We start from the raw sequence: 14,337 nt of genomic DNA on the forward strand, positions 1-14,337 counted from the left end.
CAACGAATCGAATGAGATAAAAATAAAGCATTGTGTATCTACAATATTTATATATCATTCGACCGATGAGTTGCCGACACAATTCAATTCGTTTCAGCTTAAAATGAACATTACACGAGTATTAAACGATACAAAAGGTCACTACATAAAGTAGTTTATTTATTATAGAGAATAAAAACAAAAACGCGGCAACGGTGACGTAGAAAAGCGCGCGTATTCCAAACTTCACTAGCACAGATCACTATCACTGTCCGGGCCGCTAGATGGCGCTGTTCTCAACGCGGGCACGTTGTTTAGTTCGCACACTCGCTGTTAGATGGCGCTGTGCTCAAAGCGGGCGCGTTGTTCAGTTCACGCGCTCGCCGCTAGATGGCGCTGAGACCATGGCGTGGCAGGTGGCGCATCACACGAGGTGGTCGCGCTCGTCGAGCGACGCGTCGGAGTCGCGCTCGGCGCGCAGCTCGCGCTCGAGGTCGAGGCTGCGCCGCTCGAGGTCGAGCCGCGCGGGCCCGCCCGCCGCGCGCCGAGGCGCCTCTAGCGACGACACCTGAAACACACCAACTGTTATCAGTCGGTCAGCTGCCGTCGGCTCGTGCGGTGCGATCACATTGATGGAACTGGAATAATTCGATTCGTGTAGTTTGGTCTAAACATCAGCGGCCTTATTATGACCTCTTATTACCAGTCAGTTCGCGCCGTAAATTGAACTGACTGGCAAATTCATATAATACCATAATCACGGTGTAAAGGTCTGAAAAGATAGACTTTCTTGTATTAAGCCCCATCGTACACAAGTCACAAGCTAGCAGCTGTTGAGCTTGATGGCTCATTTATTTATTGAATTATGACGTTAGCCAAGGCTCACTTTGAATTGAATTATTCCAGTTCAGAAAAATGAGAGAAAAGCAGACACATAACAGACAATACTGGGAGAAAAAGAGTGTGGGATAAGTAATATCAAAAACTTTGTGCTTAATAACTAATATCAGAAAAAAAGGTTTTCATGCTCTCAGTAACACACACACCATTAAACATTCCAGAAATTTTATAGATCGAAAGTAATTGGAAGAATTCAGAAAAAATACAATTTCTTTATAAAAACAACATACCTCATCATCCTCTTTTACTCGATTAATATCATATTTATCATGAATTATGTAGGACATTAAAAAGTTACACATTATTTAACTGTAATTTTTCATATAATATACAATATGATTAAATTATGCTCCATTATAAATAAAGATATGATATACTTAACCTAATAATTGTGTATGTATATTATGAGTATTATTATGTAAAACAGTGTACATGTTTACCCCAGTAAATGCAACTAACTTATACAGTATACGTGTACATTCTTCTTTCAAGACATTTAATTCAGCGTTGTTGCAAATTGTACATAGACTTATTAAAATAAAATTGTACCCGAGTCCAACAAGGATCTTTTATAGTATATGTTATGAATTGAATGAGCTGCGTGCACGTGTGCACGTGTAAGCGTGCGTGGAGAAGTCCATTCGTGTATATACGTGCTTTTGTGTATGTAAATGTGCGTGTGTTTTGTGCCTTGATGTTAATGTATATGTCCGTTTGTGCGTGTAATGTGTTTATGTTTGTTTGTGTGCACGTCCGTATGTAGGTACATATCTTTGTCCGTGTGCGTGTGCGTGTACAATGTACATGTGTATAGCTGTCTCACCTTCGCCAGGCGGCGCGCGGACGGCGGGCGCTAGGAGGGCGCGGGCAGGTGCGGCAGCTTGCCCGGCGCCCAGTAGCGGCCGGCGCCCCCCGCCCCCGCGCCCGTCGCCCCCGCGCCCCCGCTCAACGCGCCCACGCTGCCCACCACGCTGCCGCTCTCCTCTGATAGCGCCGCTTGCAGTTTCGCTTCTGGAAATTATGAAAACATATTTCAGCTTACCTGTGCTGCTTATTGTATAGAAAAACAAGTTTCGGCAAAAAGTTAATGATCCGTTTGTTACGTTTTCATAACTAGAGACTAGAGAGACGAGGCAAGCAGTTAATTATTGTTCCTTGTTTTCCTAAATACGAAAATTCAATCAGATTCATCCACGAGAACGGATCACTGTTAAAAATACTGTTGTATGCCGCCACCCGCGCCAGCCGCACTGTCGGTACAAATTTTCTCAACACTACACGCAGACACGAGGGTATACAGGGTGACTGGTAAGACGTCAGACGCATTTTGACAGGAGCTTCTTCTCATGAAACTGAACAACTTTTGTTCTACAACTTTGCTGAATTCGTAGAAAAAAATTTGGACTTTGTATGGAAATCGGTCAGCTGATTAGCGAAGTTTCCTTATAAAGTCCAATTTTTTTTTTACGAATTCAGCAAAGTTGTAGAACAAAAGTTGTTCAGTTTCATGAACTCCTCCTGTCTAAATTCGTCTAACGTCTTACCTTTCACCTGGTATAACATTATATTATGTATTCGCATACTCACTGGCGACTTGCGACGCGTTGAAAGTGACGGGCGTGCGCGCGAGCGGCGTGCGCAGCGACCCGCCGCGCGCGCCCCCCGCGCCCGCGCCCGCGCCCGCGCAGCTGCCGCTACTCGACTGCGCAACACACACACTTCATAAACACACGTCACATTGACTACTTCCTTATTGGGGTTCTTTTCCACCAGAGATAGATAGATAGATAGATAGATAATTCTTTATTGCACACACACATAAGATTTACAATAAACACAGAAAAAGACAAATAGATGCAAGTAAGTATGTACAAATGGCGGCCTTATCGCCAGGCAGAGATGCGAGATGTGTAGCGACTAGCGAGGGATGTGTTTGTAAAAAGACAATAATATCGCTCCATTTAGCTTTCTCGGTCAGCACAGGTAAATTAAGCGATACTATTGGTTCTTTAAAAAGACATTCCTAGCTACACATCCTCGCACATCTCTGGTGGAAACGCGGCCTTATCCCTTATGTATCGGTACCCCCGCCTCATTTTAGGCTCGATCCACATCCACATACAGCCATTGGCGTATTAAAAACAACGACGCAAAACTCTGCCTACGCGTGTATAAAGCAGAGTTTTTTAATGAATGCGTGCAGTAGACTTTAAACATTACTGCGAAGAAATAAGGTTTGAATTCAATTTGAAATAATGTTTTATACATCGTGGCTCGAACATTTTTTTTTATCTTTTAGGAGGCGGTTGTGAATCTAGTTGTTTATTGTACGTCAATGTTTACAGCAGAAAACAGCGCGCATTTAGTAGTAATAGGCTTCACGTACACATTAGGATACGCGAGAATATCCGTGAAGTGTGTATATGAAACGCGAATTATGAAACTATTTCTATGTAATTTTAAAGCCTAATCCACATAACAAATCGCAATGTTGATTTAGGATCATTTCTGAACGAAATAATATTTTTTTTACTATTCCATAGTTGTATTGCTTTTTATTTTTATTTAACACAGAATTTATAAGGATGTTTTCGCATTTACTAGCAATTGTGCGCGCGAAGCCTACTTTTTACTCTGTGTGCGCTGCCATCTGCTTTAATTGCACGGGAAATTACATACAGAAACCAAATCAATATAATTATACTAAAATATATTAATTTGGAGATTACTTCATATGTTATTAATATAATTTATAGAAATAACACATGAAGTAATCTAAAATCTCGAATATTGTGTCTTATAGAGATACCTATATAAACATTAATATCCTTAAACAAATAAAATTTGATAGGCAAAAGCACATCAAATCTATTTGGCATTACATAATAACTAACTCTAATCTAATACGCTGACAAATTTTCTAAAATAAATATAAACCTTTAATCATATAAAACAATATAAAAACAAATTCTTTTGTAAAAAGAAAAGATAAATGCCACATAAAATAAAGAAAATAAAACATAAAATGGTCAATTCGTGGATTAAAATTAAACCAAAATTGCGACAGTACCACAAATTTTGCATTTTACAAAATAAATCAACAAAAAATAAAACCATAGCCAGGGCGTTGCTAACTTTGAGCGATATTATTACATATTTAATGCAGTTAAAATTATTTATTAAACTTTGAGCGATATTATTACATATTTAAGGCAGTTAAAATGATTTTTTTAATAAACAACTCTGAAGATATAATTTAATAGATTACTCAATTTTAAAAGCATATAGGTTTAAAATACGACTTTTCTCACCTTTTAAATAATATATTTTTTAAAGAAATTAAAATTAAAGTGTAGCACACAGTGTTGTTGTATTGCATCAAGGCAAAGTGTAACTACGGCAAATCAAATTTAGGCACTAAATATCACACTTTACACACATATTGCTTTTACTTGGTAATTGGTATATCTTGATATAATATAATATATGAAGCTGAAGAATAATCTACTTTAAACTTATTCTATATAATATTAGCGCCGAAACAATTTGTTTTATTTTAAGCAGAAAACTAGCCGATACTTCTATCGCTGTTATACAGAAATATCGTACTTTTTCTATATAAAACAATTCGGTTAATATTTCGTATAATTAAATATAGTTGAAAGAATTAACAAAATTCTATCTAGTTATTAATTAGTTTCATATCATTTTACAAAGGTTTTATACACAATATAACACATAACATGACATAACATAAAACGCACTATCCTAACCTATTAATATCGCACATATTGCCCCCATATGTTCTTACAGCAATCCTACACAAAGCCCAAATTGTCACCTACAATCGCGAAACAAAACGCAATCTATAATCCGACAAATCTATATAAACCTAAACTAAAAATCGCTCCAAACTCCTAAACACAACCTATAACCCGACCAAGCTAAACCTAACCTCAAAATCGCAAATCAAATCTCAAATCCTAACCTATAACCCGACCAAATACAAATCTACCCTCACACCCTGGCCACGGCAAGCGAAACCGAAACAAACCTATTTGTCAGCGCACGCGGTCTGCGCCGCGCGGCGGTGGCCCATACTAACGTGGTTCGGCTCGTCGTCGTGCGGCGGCCGCGGCAGCCGGCGGCGCAGCCACGCGTGCCGCAGCGCCTGCGCGGGCGTCAGCCGCTTCTCCGGCTCCCACTCGAGGCATCTGGAACGATACCATTTATATCTATTACTATATGATATCTACTATATATAAAAATAAGTCGGGTTTTCCTTCCTGACGCTATAACTCCAAAACGCACGAACCGATTTCTACGGTTCTGCATTCGTTGGAAAGGTCTCGGGCTCCGTGAGGTTTATAGCAAAGAAAATTCGGGAAAAATTTCAACAGAAAAGCGGGAAAAAATGAAATGTTACATAAAACGAAGCCATCTGGTGGCGAAACGGAGTTCGCCGGGTTTGCTAGTTTACTTATAATATAAGTAAACTAGCAATGCATGCATGCTATATTATAGCATTCAAATTCAAATGCTTAATAAAAATTACTGCCTGATAACGTCGACAATCGTTGGTGTATGTGTTAAATATTGCAGCTTCTTAATATAGTGAGAAGCTGCAATATTAAACACACGTACCGATCATCGTCATTATCAGACAGAAAATGACAATAAAGTTGTGTAAATGTGATGAATAAGAAATGAGCAGTAGATGAACAGCAATACAAATAGATAAATTATTATAATGTACCTGGCACGTGTAGTATAATAGTACAAACAAACATACAACATAACAAAATATAAATTCAAACATACCTCCTAATAAAATCGATGAAGTATTTATCCTGGCAGCCCTTCAGGGCTGTGACGAAGCTCTTAGAGCCCGGCAGGCCTCGCGGCTTGCCTCTCCTTGACATTCCTGAAATTATAAATTGTTGTATTAATTACTACGATATTTAACATGATATTGTTGATGTTATTCTACTGTAATGCATATAAAACAAACTAACATATATGCAAGATTAATCTATATGAAAGTTAAAAATGCACCCCATTGTGCACAATAAATTTTTGAAAACTAATATATATTTACATTAGATTACTTAAACTTTCAGTTAAATATCACAATCATCACAAAAAAAAAACTTGTATATCTAGCAAACTAACTCCCAGTAAATACAACCACAGATTCAGAAATCATAAATCTCACTGCACAATAACCCTCAATATATTACGTAGCGCTATCATATTCGCAAAGATCATCAATTCTAAATATCAACTGCATTATACCAAATGCCACTCGACGGACACATCTAGCGAATCATACTGGCGTCTTAGGCGCGGGGCAAACACAAGCGGTGCGGGCGCGGGCGTGCCATAAGCGCGCCTCTTCAATCTGTTTTGCACCACATCCTTCTTATACATTTTGTATGAAAGAATTTTGGACAGGCGTCGAGGCGGCACGCCACCGTTGCGCCGCGGGCGTACCGCAGGCGCGCTTCCCCCATCGCATCCAAATAGAGGTCAATTCACGGTCATACACAATCAAAAACAAATCGGGTGGTAGGAGACGGTAGCCTGTCAGTCAAAAATGTGTTCTCTCTGTGTGGAATTATATAGAGCTGCTATTACATACCCTTCTTCGTTTTGTTTTTAAAGGTGAATTGAATTAATCGATGAAATGATTTACACAGGTGATGTCAGTAGGGAAAGTGAAAATGAAGAAGAGCATAATGAAAGTTCCCATGTATTTACAATGTCAGAAATAAAGATAATCCTGATTTTGATTGTGTTTTTTATTTATTTGTAATTGTAATAATATTGTGGAATGATCAGTACTGTAAATACTTTTGAACTGAGATTTTAATGATAAGATTTATATGGTTTAAATGTAAACCTGTGTTTGAAAACCATATTTTATCTATACTAATTGTTGAGTAGTGCTTCTGTACCCCAAGGTTGCCCAAATAATAATGCCTTTCCTTTAATCACTTTATTACTCTTCACAATATATGTGTTGTTAAAACTAGGCGTCAAGCACTACTAACTAATAATTCTAATAAAATGTAGAAAGCGTCGGGGAAACAATGTGGACGCACACATATACAAAAAGCTCGATCAGCGAATTGTACATGTGTGTCCCTACATTATTCCCCCCCTTTTTCAAAAACAAAAATTATACACTCCAAAAAATACAAAGACAAACACAGAAATTACCGTAAAATACAAATGAGATAACAATGCAATACTGAATACACATATGAAATCGTAATATTTCTTAATTCTACATCATTAAAAGATATAACATCTAAACGGCTTAGCCTAATTAAAATTGATCGGATTACGTAGATAGATTACGATATGGTCACACACTCACTATTCACTACACGAATTTATCCTTATGTTACAACTACGTTACGATATTATTTATTTTACGCGTATCCCGCAGTGGGCGGCGCAGGCTGGGTCGCTTGCCCTAGCGTCGCGGACGCTCGTCCTTGGTTGGCCTTATCCACCTCGCGGCGTAACCAACTCCTGATCCGGCGATGGCAAAAACCACGCAGGCCCAATAGGACTATGACCGTAACGATCACAGCTAATGTGATCATTACGATGACCATGGTGTTGACGTGATCGTCTATACTCCTGGATTCTATTTGCACGTTTGCAACTCCTCCAGTTTTCTCTTTTGTTGCGTAGTTACCCATGTTGTTACAAAAAAAAAAATATTATATAAACTAATTGCTAAGATAGAACTGTCCCCACTGCGAGCTGATTAATAAATGAATGTGATTAAATACTTGCATAAATAAAGTTTAATAAAAATGTTAAATGAGTGACCATATTATTACCTATGTAATCCGATATAACTTACTAATCTAGTACAAAAACAGGAAATACTAAATAGGCATCTTCAATGCGTGAAAACAAAACTATCGTATTACTTTATTATTTCGCAATAGGTACACAAAAATGTAAAATATGCACAATGTAATGTAATGTTAATCATATTTACGTAAAACATAAAATGAAATGATTAACAATATGAAACGATAAAAACAAATTAAGTTACTTTAAAACGTTGTATATGTTAAATAATTAATATAAAAATTTGTATAAAACGCAAAAGCTACATGTAAACGAATATAAACTTACATTCTAAAAAAATGTATATAACACACAAGTAATAAATTTAATTACAATACACAATATAATACTTAGAATAAAGACAATAGCTAAATACTGTGTGAAAGTTCTATATCGCGAATCGCACGGGTCGTCGTATTACGCGACCGCTCCTAGTTACGCTTATGGGTGGCGCATGCTGAACCGACTTCGATAAAGAAGTGTTATGTGGAACAATATTATTTTCCACATCAACATCATCTTTTATAATAAAGGCTGGCTTTAACCTGTCAATGGAAACGCGTGCGACTCTATTCGGAAATTGTATTTTAAAAACTTTAGAACTACGTTCTAACACTTGATAAGGACCATCATAAGGCGGTTTTAGAGACCTGTGAACTGCATCGTCTCTAACAAAAACGTGACTACAACTTTGTAAGTCGGAATAAACGAATATTTTCTTTGCGTTCGTCTTATCTCTCGTCGGGCGATACTGAGATATAGTTTCACGGATTTTTTCTACCAAACTATAAGGATCGTTTACGTCACAGTCATTTGTAGAACTATCGTAGAACTCGCCAGGCAAACGTAAAGTTTTACCGAAGGCCAATTCTGCGGCACTAACATTACTATCAGTTCGTATTGCTGCTCTCAACCCTAACATAACAGTGGGTAATTCGTCTATCCACGTTTTATTACTACTGAGCAGTCTCGCCATAAGGGCTGCTTTCAACGACCTATGCCATCTTTCCACCGCGCCATTACTTTGTGGATGGTAAGGCGTAGTACGAATTTTATGAATACCCAAAAATGACATTAACTTTAAAAATAGACTCGACTCAAACTGACGTCCTTGATCACTAGTAATACGGACGGGACAACCATATCTAACTATCCATCCTTCATAAATATGCTTAGCAACGACGTCTGCAGTAATTTCTTTAACGGGAAATGCTTCAGGCCAACGCGTACATCTATCTATAATTGTTAATAAATATCTAAATCCCTGTGGAGATGTCGGCAATGGACCAACTAAATCCACATGGATATGCTCGAATCGCGAAACTTCCGGGAATTTTCCTATATCTGAAACAACGTGACGCGAAATCTTCGACCTTTGACATGATACACACGCTTTGGTCCATTTCCCTATATCTTTATTCATACTAGGCCAAAAAAATTGTTTAGTGACCATCTTCCGAGTCGTACGTATACCGGGATGACTTAAATTGTGAACACTATCGAAAGCAATTTTTCTAAAATATTCTGTTATATAAGGTCTAATAATATCATTTGAAACTTCGCAATATACTCCTTTTTTACAAGTCGGTAAATACATTTTCTTAAACTTTACATTATTATCGCTATGCCCACTTCGTGTCATATTAATCAAGTACTCGTCTTTCGCTTGCGAGTCAGCAAGTTCGCTGAAGTCGAGTACAGTCGGGCAAACAATTGTTTCTACGCGCGATAAAGTATCGGCTACAATATTATCTTTACCGCTAATATGCTGTATGTCGACCGTAAATTCACTTATAAAAAGTAATTGTCGCGTCCTTCTAGGCGTTTCTTTACTGTCATTACCTATTTTAGAAAATGCATGACATAAAGGCTTATGATCTGTATATATAGTTAAAGGACGGCCTTCAAACAATTTCCTAAAATATTTTATAGCTTGAAAAATCGCTAGCAACTCCCTATCATAAGTAGAATACTTTTGCTCGGTAGGCGAAAATTTTTTGGAAAAATATCCTAGGGGTATCCACTTACCTTTTACTCGCTGTTGCAATACCGCACCCATACAGGTATTGGAAGCGTCGGTCATCAAGGCTAAGGGAACATCTAAAAGGGGATGTGACAATGTGACGGCATTCTGTAAACCTATCTTACATTGCACAAAAGCATTTTCACTAACATTGTTCCAAATAATTTTCGATTTATCATTTTTCTTAGAATTCACTAAATATTTATTAAGTTCGCATTGATGTGACGCTAAATGAGGTAAATGTGGTCTATAAAAATTAATCATTCCTAAAAATCGTCTTAAATCCGATACTGTAACGGGTTTAGGAAAATTAACTATGGCTTCGACTTTATCTTTGAGCGGTTTAATTCCATCTACGCTCACTTCGTGACCTAAGAATTCTATACGCGACTGTCCGAAGCTACACTTGCTTAAGTTTATAGATATGCCGTATGTATTGAAACGTTCGAATACTAACTTCAAATGTTCTTGATGTAAAGTCTCATTTTCGCTGGCAATTATTACGTCGTCTAAATAACAAAATAAAAAATCGAGACCTTGTAAAACGGTATTGTTCATAAAACGTTGAAACGTTTGTGCGGCGTTCCTTAGGCCAAAACTCATACGGGGAAATTCGAAAAGTCCAAAAGGAGTAATAATAGCAGTTTTTTCTATATCGCATGGGGCAACTTTTATGCAGTGATAGGCTCTATTTATGTCCACTTTTGAATATATTTTCTTATTAGCTAATATAAAAGTAAAGTCGTGTAATCGCGGAACTGGATATCTGTCGGGCTTTGTTATTGCGTTGAGCTGTCGATAATCTCCGCACGGCCTTAACTCGCCATTCTTTTTAACTACAATATGAAGCGGACTAGCCCAAGCACTTTTAGAAGGCCTACAGATACCTAATTCTTGCATAACCCTGAACTCTTCCTTCACCTTTTTGTATCTATCCGGGGGTAACGGTCTAGCTCTAGCATGAATAGGTGGGCCGCTCGTCTCTATATAATGTAAAACGTTATGCGATGTAGTTTCTTTAAACGACATCGGTTTAGTAATGTCAGGAAACATATTTAATAAATCGTAATACGGATGACTTTTGCACACAGAATTTAGCGATTGTTGCGTACACGAAACTAAGGAGGCTAATACATGTAAATCGGTAGTTTGATCAATTAACTTTTTTCGATACAAATCAACTAATAATTTATGATGTGTTAAAAAATCAGCTCCCAATATTGGCTGTTTGACGTCTGCTAAAATGAAATCCCAACGGTACGGTCTTCTTAAATTAAGGTTTAAAACAATTGATTTAATGCCATATGTTGCAATTTCTGTACCGTTAGCAGCGTATAATTTAAGATCTGATCGACATAATTTATGATATTTAAATGGATTTTTAGATACGGGCAAAACGGAAACATTGGCACCGGTATCTACTAAAAATTTTAAATTAGTGTTTATATCTCTTACCATGAGACGGCTGCACGGCGTGATGGTACAGACCTCCGCCGTAGTCTGCACCTGCCTGTCTAGTTTTCCGGCTGGGCGGCTGCTGCGCTGGGGCTGGGGCTCCTCTTCCACGCGCACGGCTGGATGCACCTGTGAGCGCGCTGCCGGAACCTGAAGTGGTAGCTGCACAACCAGTCGGGTCCGCCGGGACGACGTCGCTTCGAAGATGACCTTGACGACTCTCGATGATTGCGTGACGGTGTTCTGGGTCGCCGATGTGCTCGTGATCGTGAGCGCTCGATGTTAGCAAGGCGCACGTTTATTTTCGCCAATTCCGCTGAAAGGGTGGCTACTTCAACGTCTTCGTGACTGGAACTCCTGTGTCTCACTTCCGCCACCTGATTGGAACGTGTGGCTTCTGCGACGTTATCGGCGATCACTGCTAGGCTGTTAAGGTCTTTCGTTTCAGCGACCACAAGGACGGCCTTAATTGTAGGTGGCAGATGACCTTGCCACAAAACTCGAAGTGTATCATCTGGAATTTTGTCCCTGGCCAGGTCACGCATCCGGTGCAATAGTTGGGAGGGTTTCTGGTCTCCCAATTCCATTTCTCCAATTAGTTTTTCTATTTGACGGTTTTTGGAATCCTCGAATAATGTTAAAAGTTTATTTTTTAATTTTTGGAATTTGTCTGTGTCCGGCGGTTTTTCTAAAAAATCTGTGATTTGTACTATTACGTCTTTCGGTAACTTAGATATGACTAAGTCGAATTTGCTTTCGTCACCTAATTTCTGCGGGGCCAAAATTGCTTCCACACGATAAAACCACACACGCGGCTGGTCCACCCAAAAATCTGGTATCCGGGACGAAACTGTAACGGCGAAAACTTCCGACGACGGCATCGCTCCAAGGTTTGATGTAGGCATCGTCATATTTAAAATTTAAATTCTTCTAATAAATCTTCGTCTTCAAAATAATATTTAATTGTATTGAATTTCTTGATGTTCTTTGTCGGGGTCACCAATGTTGAGTAGTGCTTCTGTACCCCAAGGTTGCCCAAATAATAATGCCTTTCCTTTAATCACTTTATTACTCTTCACAATATATGTGTTGTTAAAACTAGGCGTCAAGCACTACTAACTAATAATTCTAATAAAATGTAGAAAGCGTCGGGGAAACAATGTGGACGCACACATATACAAAAAGCTCGATCAGCGAATTGTACATGTGTGTCCCTACACTAATATTATAAAGAGGAAAGGTTTGTATGTATGTATGGTTTTCACGCATAAACTACTGGACCGATTTTGACGACATTTGGCACAGATAATCTTTAGACCCTGAGAAAGAACATAGGCTACCTTTTATTGCGAAATATGTACCACGGGCGAAGCCGGGGCGGACCGCTAGTACAATATAAATTTTGTGTTATTTTAACCTTCTTTTCTTCCATCATTACACCAGTACTACTTTAAAATTACTTTAAAAGTACTATAAAATTTTCCAAGTAAATTCCAACATTTCCAACAAAGATATATTTGCAATCGTGGGGTTATCCTCGCTATTTACTTACAAGGAATTATCAAAACAAAATCGTTACTTTCAAATTAATGTTAAACTCTTTTAGCACAAAAAACATAATTTTACTAAATTATGCATGAAGAAAATGCATTTAACCACTCTATATAAATATCATTTTCGGACGCCAACAGCGCGCCCGATGCGCGCCGGCAGGCGCGCCGGCAGCGCGCCCGAGGCGCGCCGGCAGGCGCGCCCGCGGTGCGCCCGATGCGCGCCGCGCCGCTTGTATATGTCCCGCGCCTTAATTGCGCCGGTTATATTCATTCGTGACTACTGAGCACGAACATCTCGATACACTCTTCCTATATCTGCTAATCATCGTGACATAAAAGGACAGAACTCATTCTGTATTGAGAAATCGAAGAATACATTTTAATCGCTTAATGACTCAATATAGTGTGTTATTAAGATATGCTATTTGTAGATGTAAGAACATATTTTATTTGTTTTGGCTAATTTTAATAGCCCGGTGTGTATCAGCTGGTTCGATAATAATTAATGAATTCTGTTTAAAACTTGAAAGCGAAACAGACTTTAGCTCAGTTAAGTTTTTCTCAGCACTAATTTTACAATATGCAATTAAAATATTATTCCGGTAACTTGAAGCTTTTCAGTAAAACAAAAGCTGAAACTCTAAACCGAAACCCTACGTAACTTCACAAGGAATAAAACCTCTAAACACCGGCCATTTAAAGCAATTCCATCTAATTTCCACAAATAATCGCTACGCTTTCTACATAATGGCCACCCTTGAACTTTTAAAATGAAACAAAGAAACCAGACACCGAACTAATTAATCTACTTCATACGCGGGCTTACAGCTTACTGTACGAACGAACGCACTCGAGACGAAATCCAACACGAAATAAACATTATAGGATTACTTGAAACATTACGCATTATATTTGGCACATTTCCAGATATATCAAACGTTATGTTTACATTGAATTAACCGAATGTTAGATTAAGAAAGCGTTGCTTGTGACATTTTGCCTAATATTCATAAATCAAGCAAGCTGGGGCCATAAAAGGGAATTTGGGATATGAAAGAGTCGCTAGATTAAGTAATGAGTATGAAGAAATTGGAAAAGAATTCGATGTATGAAATTATAGCCCTTGAATTGCGATTTACAAATAAGTTTTGTATAAATTTCTGAGTGAAATCAAGTAATGTGATTAAGTTAGGTTAGGTTAAGTTAGCAATCTGAATCGAATGCGCTAATCACATAAAAACTGGTTTCCTCGAAGGCCTAATTTTAAATCCTTGAGCTTTGTCAGATTGTCTCAGCTTCAGGGATCAAATAATAGTGGTCAAAACAAAATATAATGAATAATCAAAAGACTTGGCCAGCGCCCAGCATTTCCAAACACCAAAGATCAAACAAAAACATACCACTAATGAAACAAAGAGTCTTGTACGCGATTTAACGATTTAAGTGTACGAAGGAGCTAATTTATTACTTGTAGACAAGTTTGTTGAAATCATTACAACTATTGGAGCGAACGTTTTATGTATTTTTAATAGTGCTATCATAAAAGCAAAGAAT

The 14,337-nt window shown here is 38.1% G+C and overlaps 2 protein-coding genes across 3 annotated transcripts in view; both read right to left on the reverse strand.

Moving 5' to 3' along the window:
- Positions 1-414: 414 nt before the first annotated feature.
- Dyrk3 (Dual-specificity tyrosine phosphorylation-regulated kinase 3) overlaps positions 415-14,337 on the reverse strand; it is a 165,827-nt gene continuing 151,904 nt past the window's right edge. Inside the window, exons 4-8 of one of the 2 annotated variants that reach the window (XM_089710273.1) lie at positions 5,701-5,803; positions 4,985-5,093; positions 2,467-2,581; positions 1,703-1,890; positions 415-547 (exon numbers count right to left, since the gene is read on the reverse strand). In XM_089710273.1, coding sequence (XP_089566399.1) covers positions 1,733-1,890; positions 2,467-2,581; positions 4,985-5,093; positions 5,701-5,803 — 485 coding nt within the window. In that variant the 3' untranslated portion in view covers positions 415-547; positions 1,703-1,732. Of the gene's footprint in view, positions 548-1,702; positions 1,891-2,466; positions 2,582-4,933; positions 5,094-5,700; positions 5,804-14,337 lie in introns of those variants that run through there. The other variant, XM_089710272.1, reaches the window with a different exon arrangement.
- LOC149477692 (uncharacterized) lies at positions 11,290-12,365 on the reverse strand. Its single transcript, XM_089710482.1, has one exon. The coding sequence runs from the start codon at positions 12,139-12,141 to the stop codon at positions 11,290-11,292; it is 852 nt and encodes a 283-aa protein (XP_089566608.1). The 5' UTR covers positions 12,142-12,365.

The sequence above is a fragment of the Colias philodice genome, chromosome 24 (genome assembly GCF_061535455.1).
Source record: "Colias philodice isolate Cphi_HAF_F1 chromosome 24, ilColPhil1 Martin Lab GWU primary, whole genome shotgun sequence".
In the NCBI taxonomy this organism is placed as follows: Eukaryota; Metazoa; Arthropoda; class Insecta; order Lepidoptera; family Pieridae; genus Colias; species Colias philodice.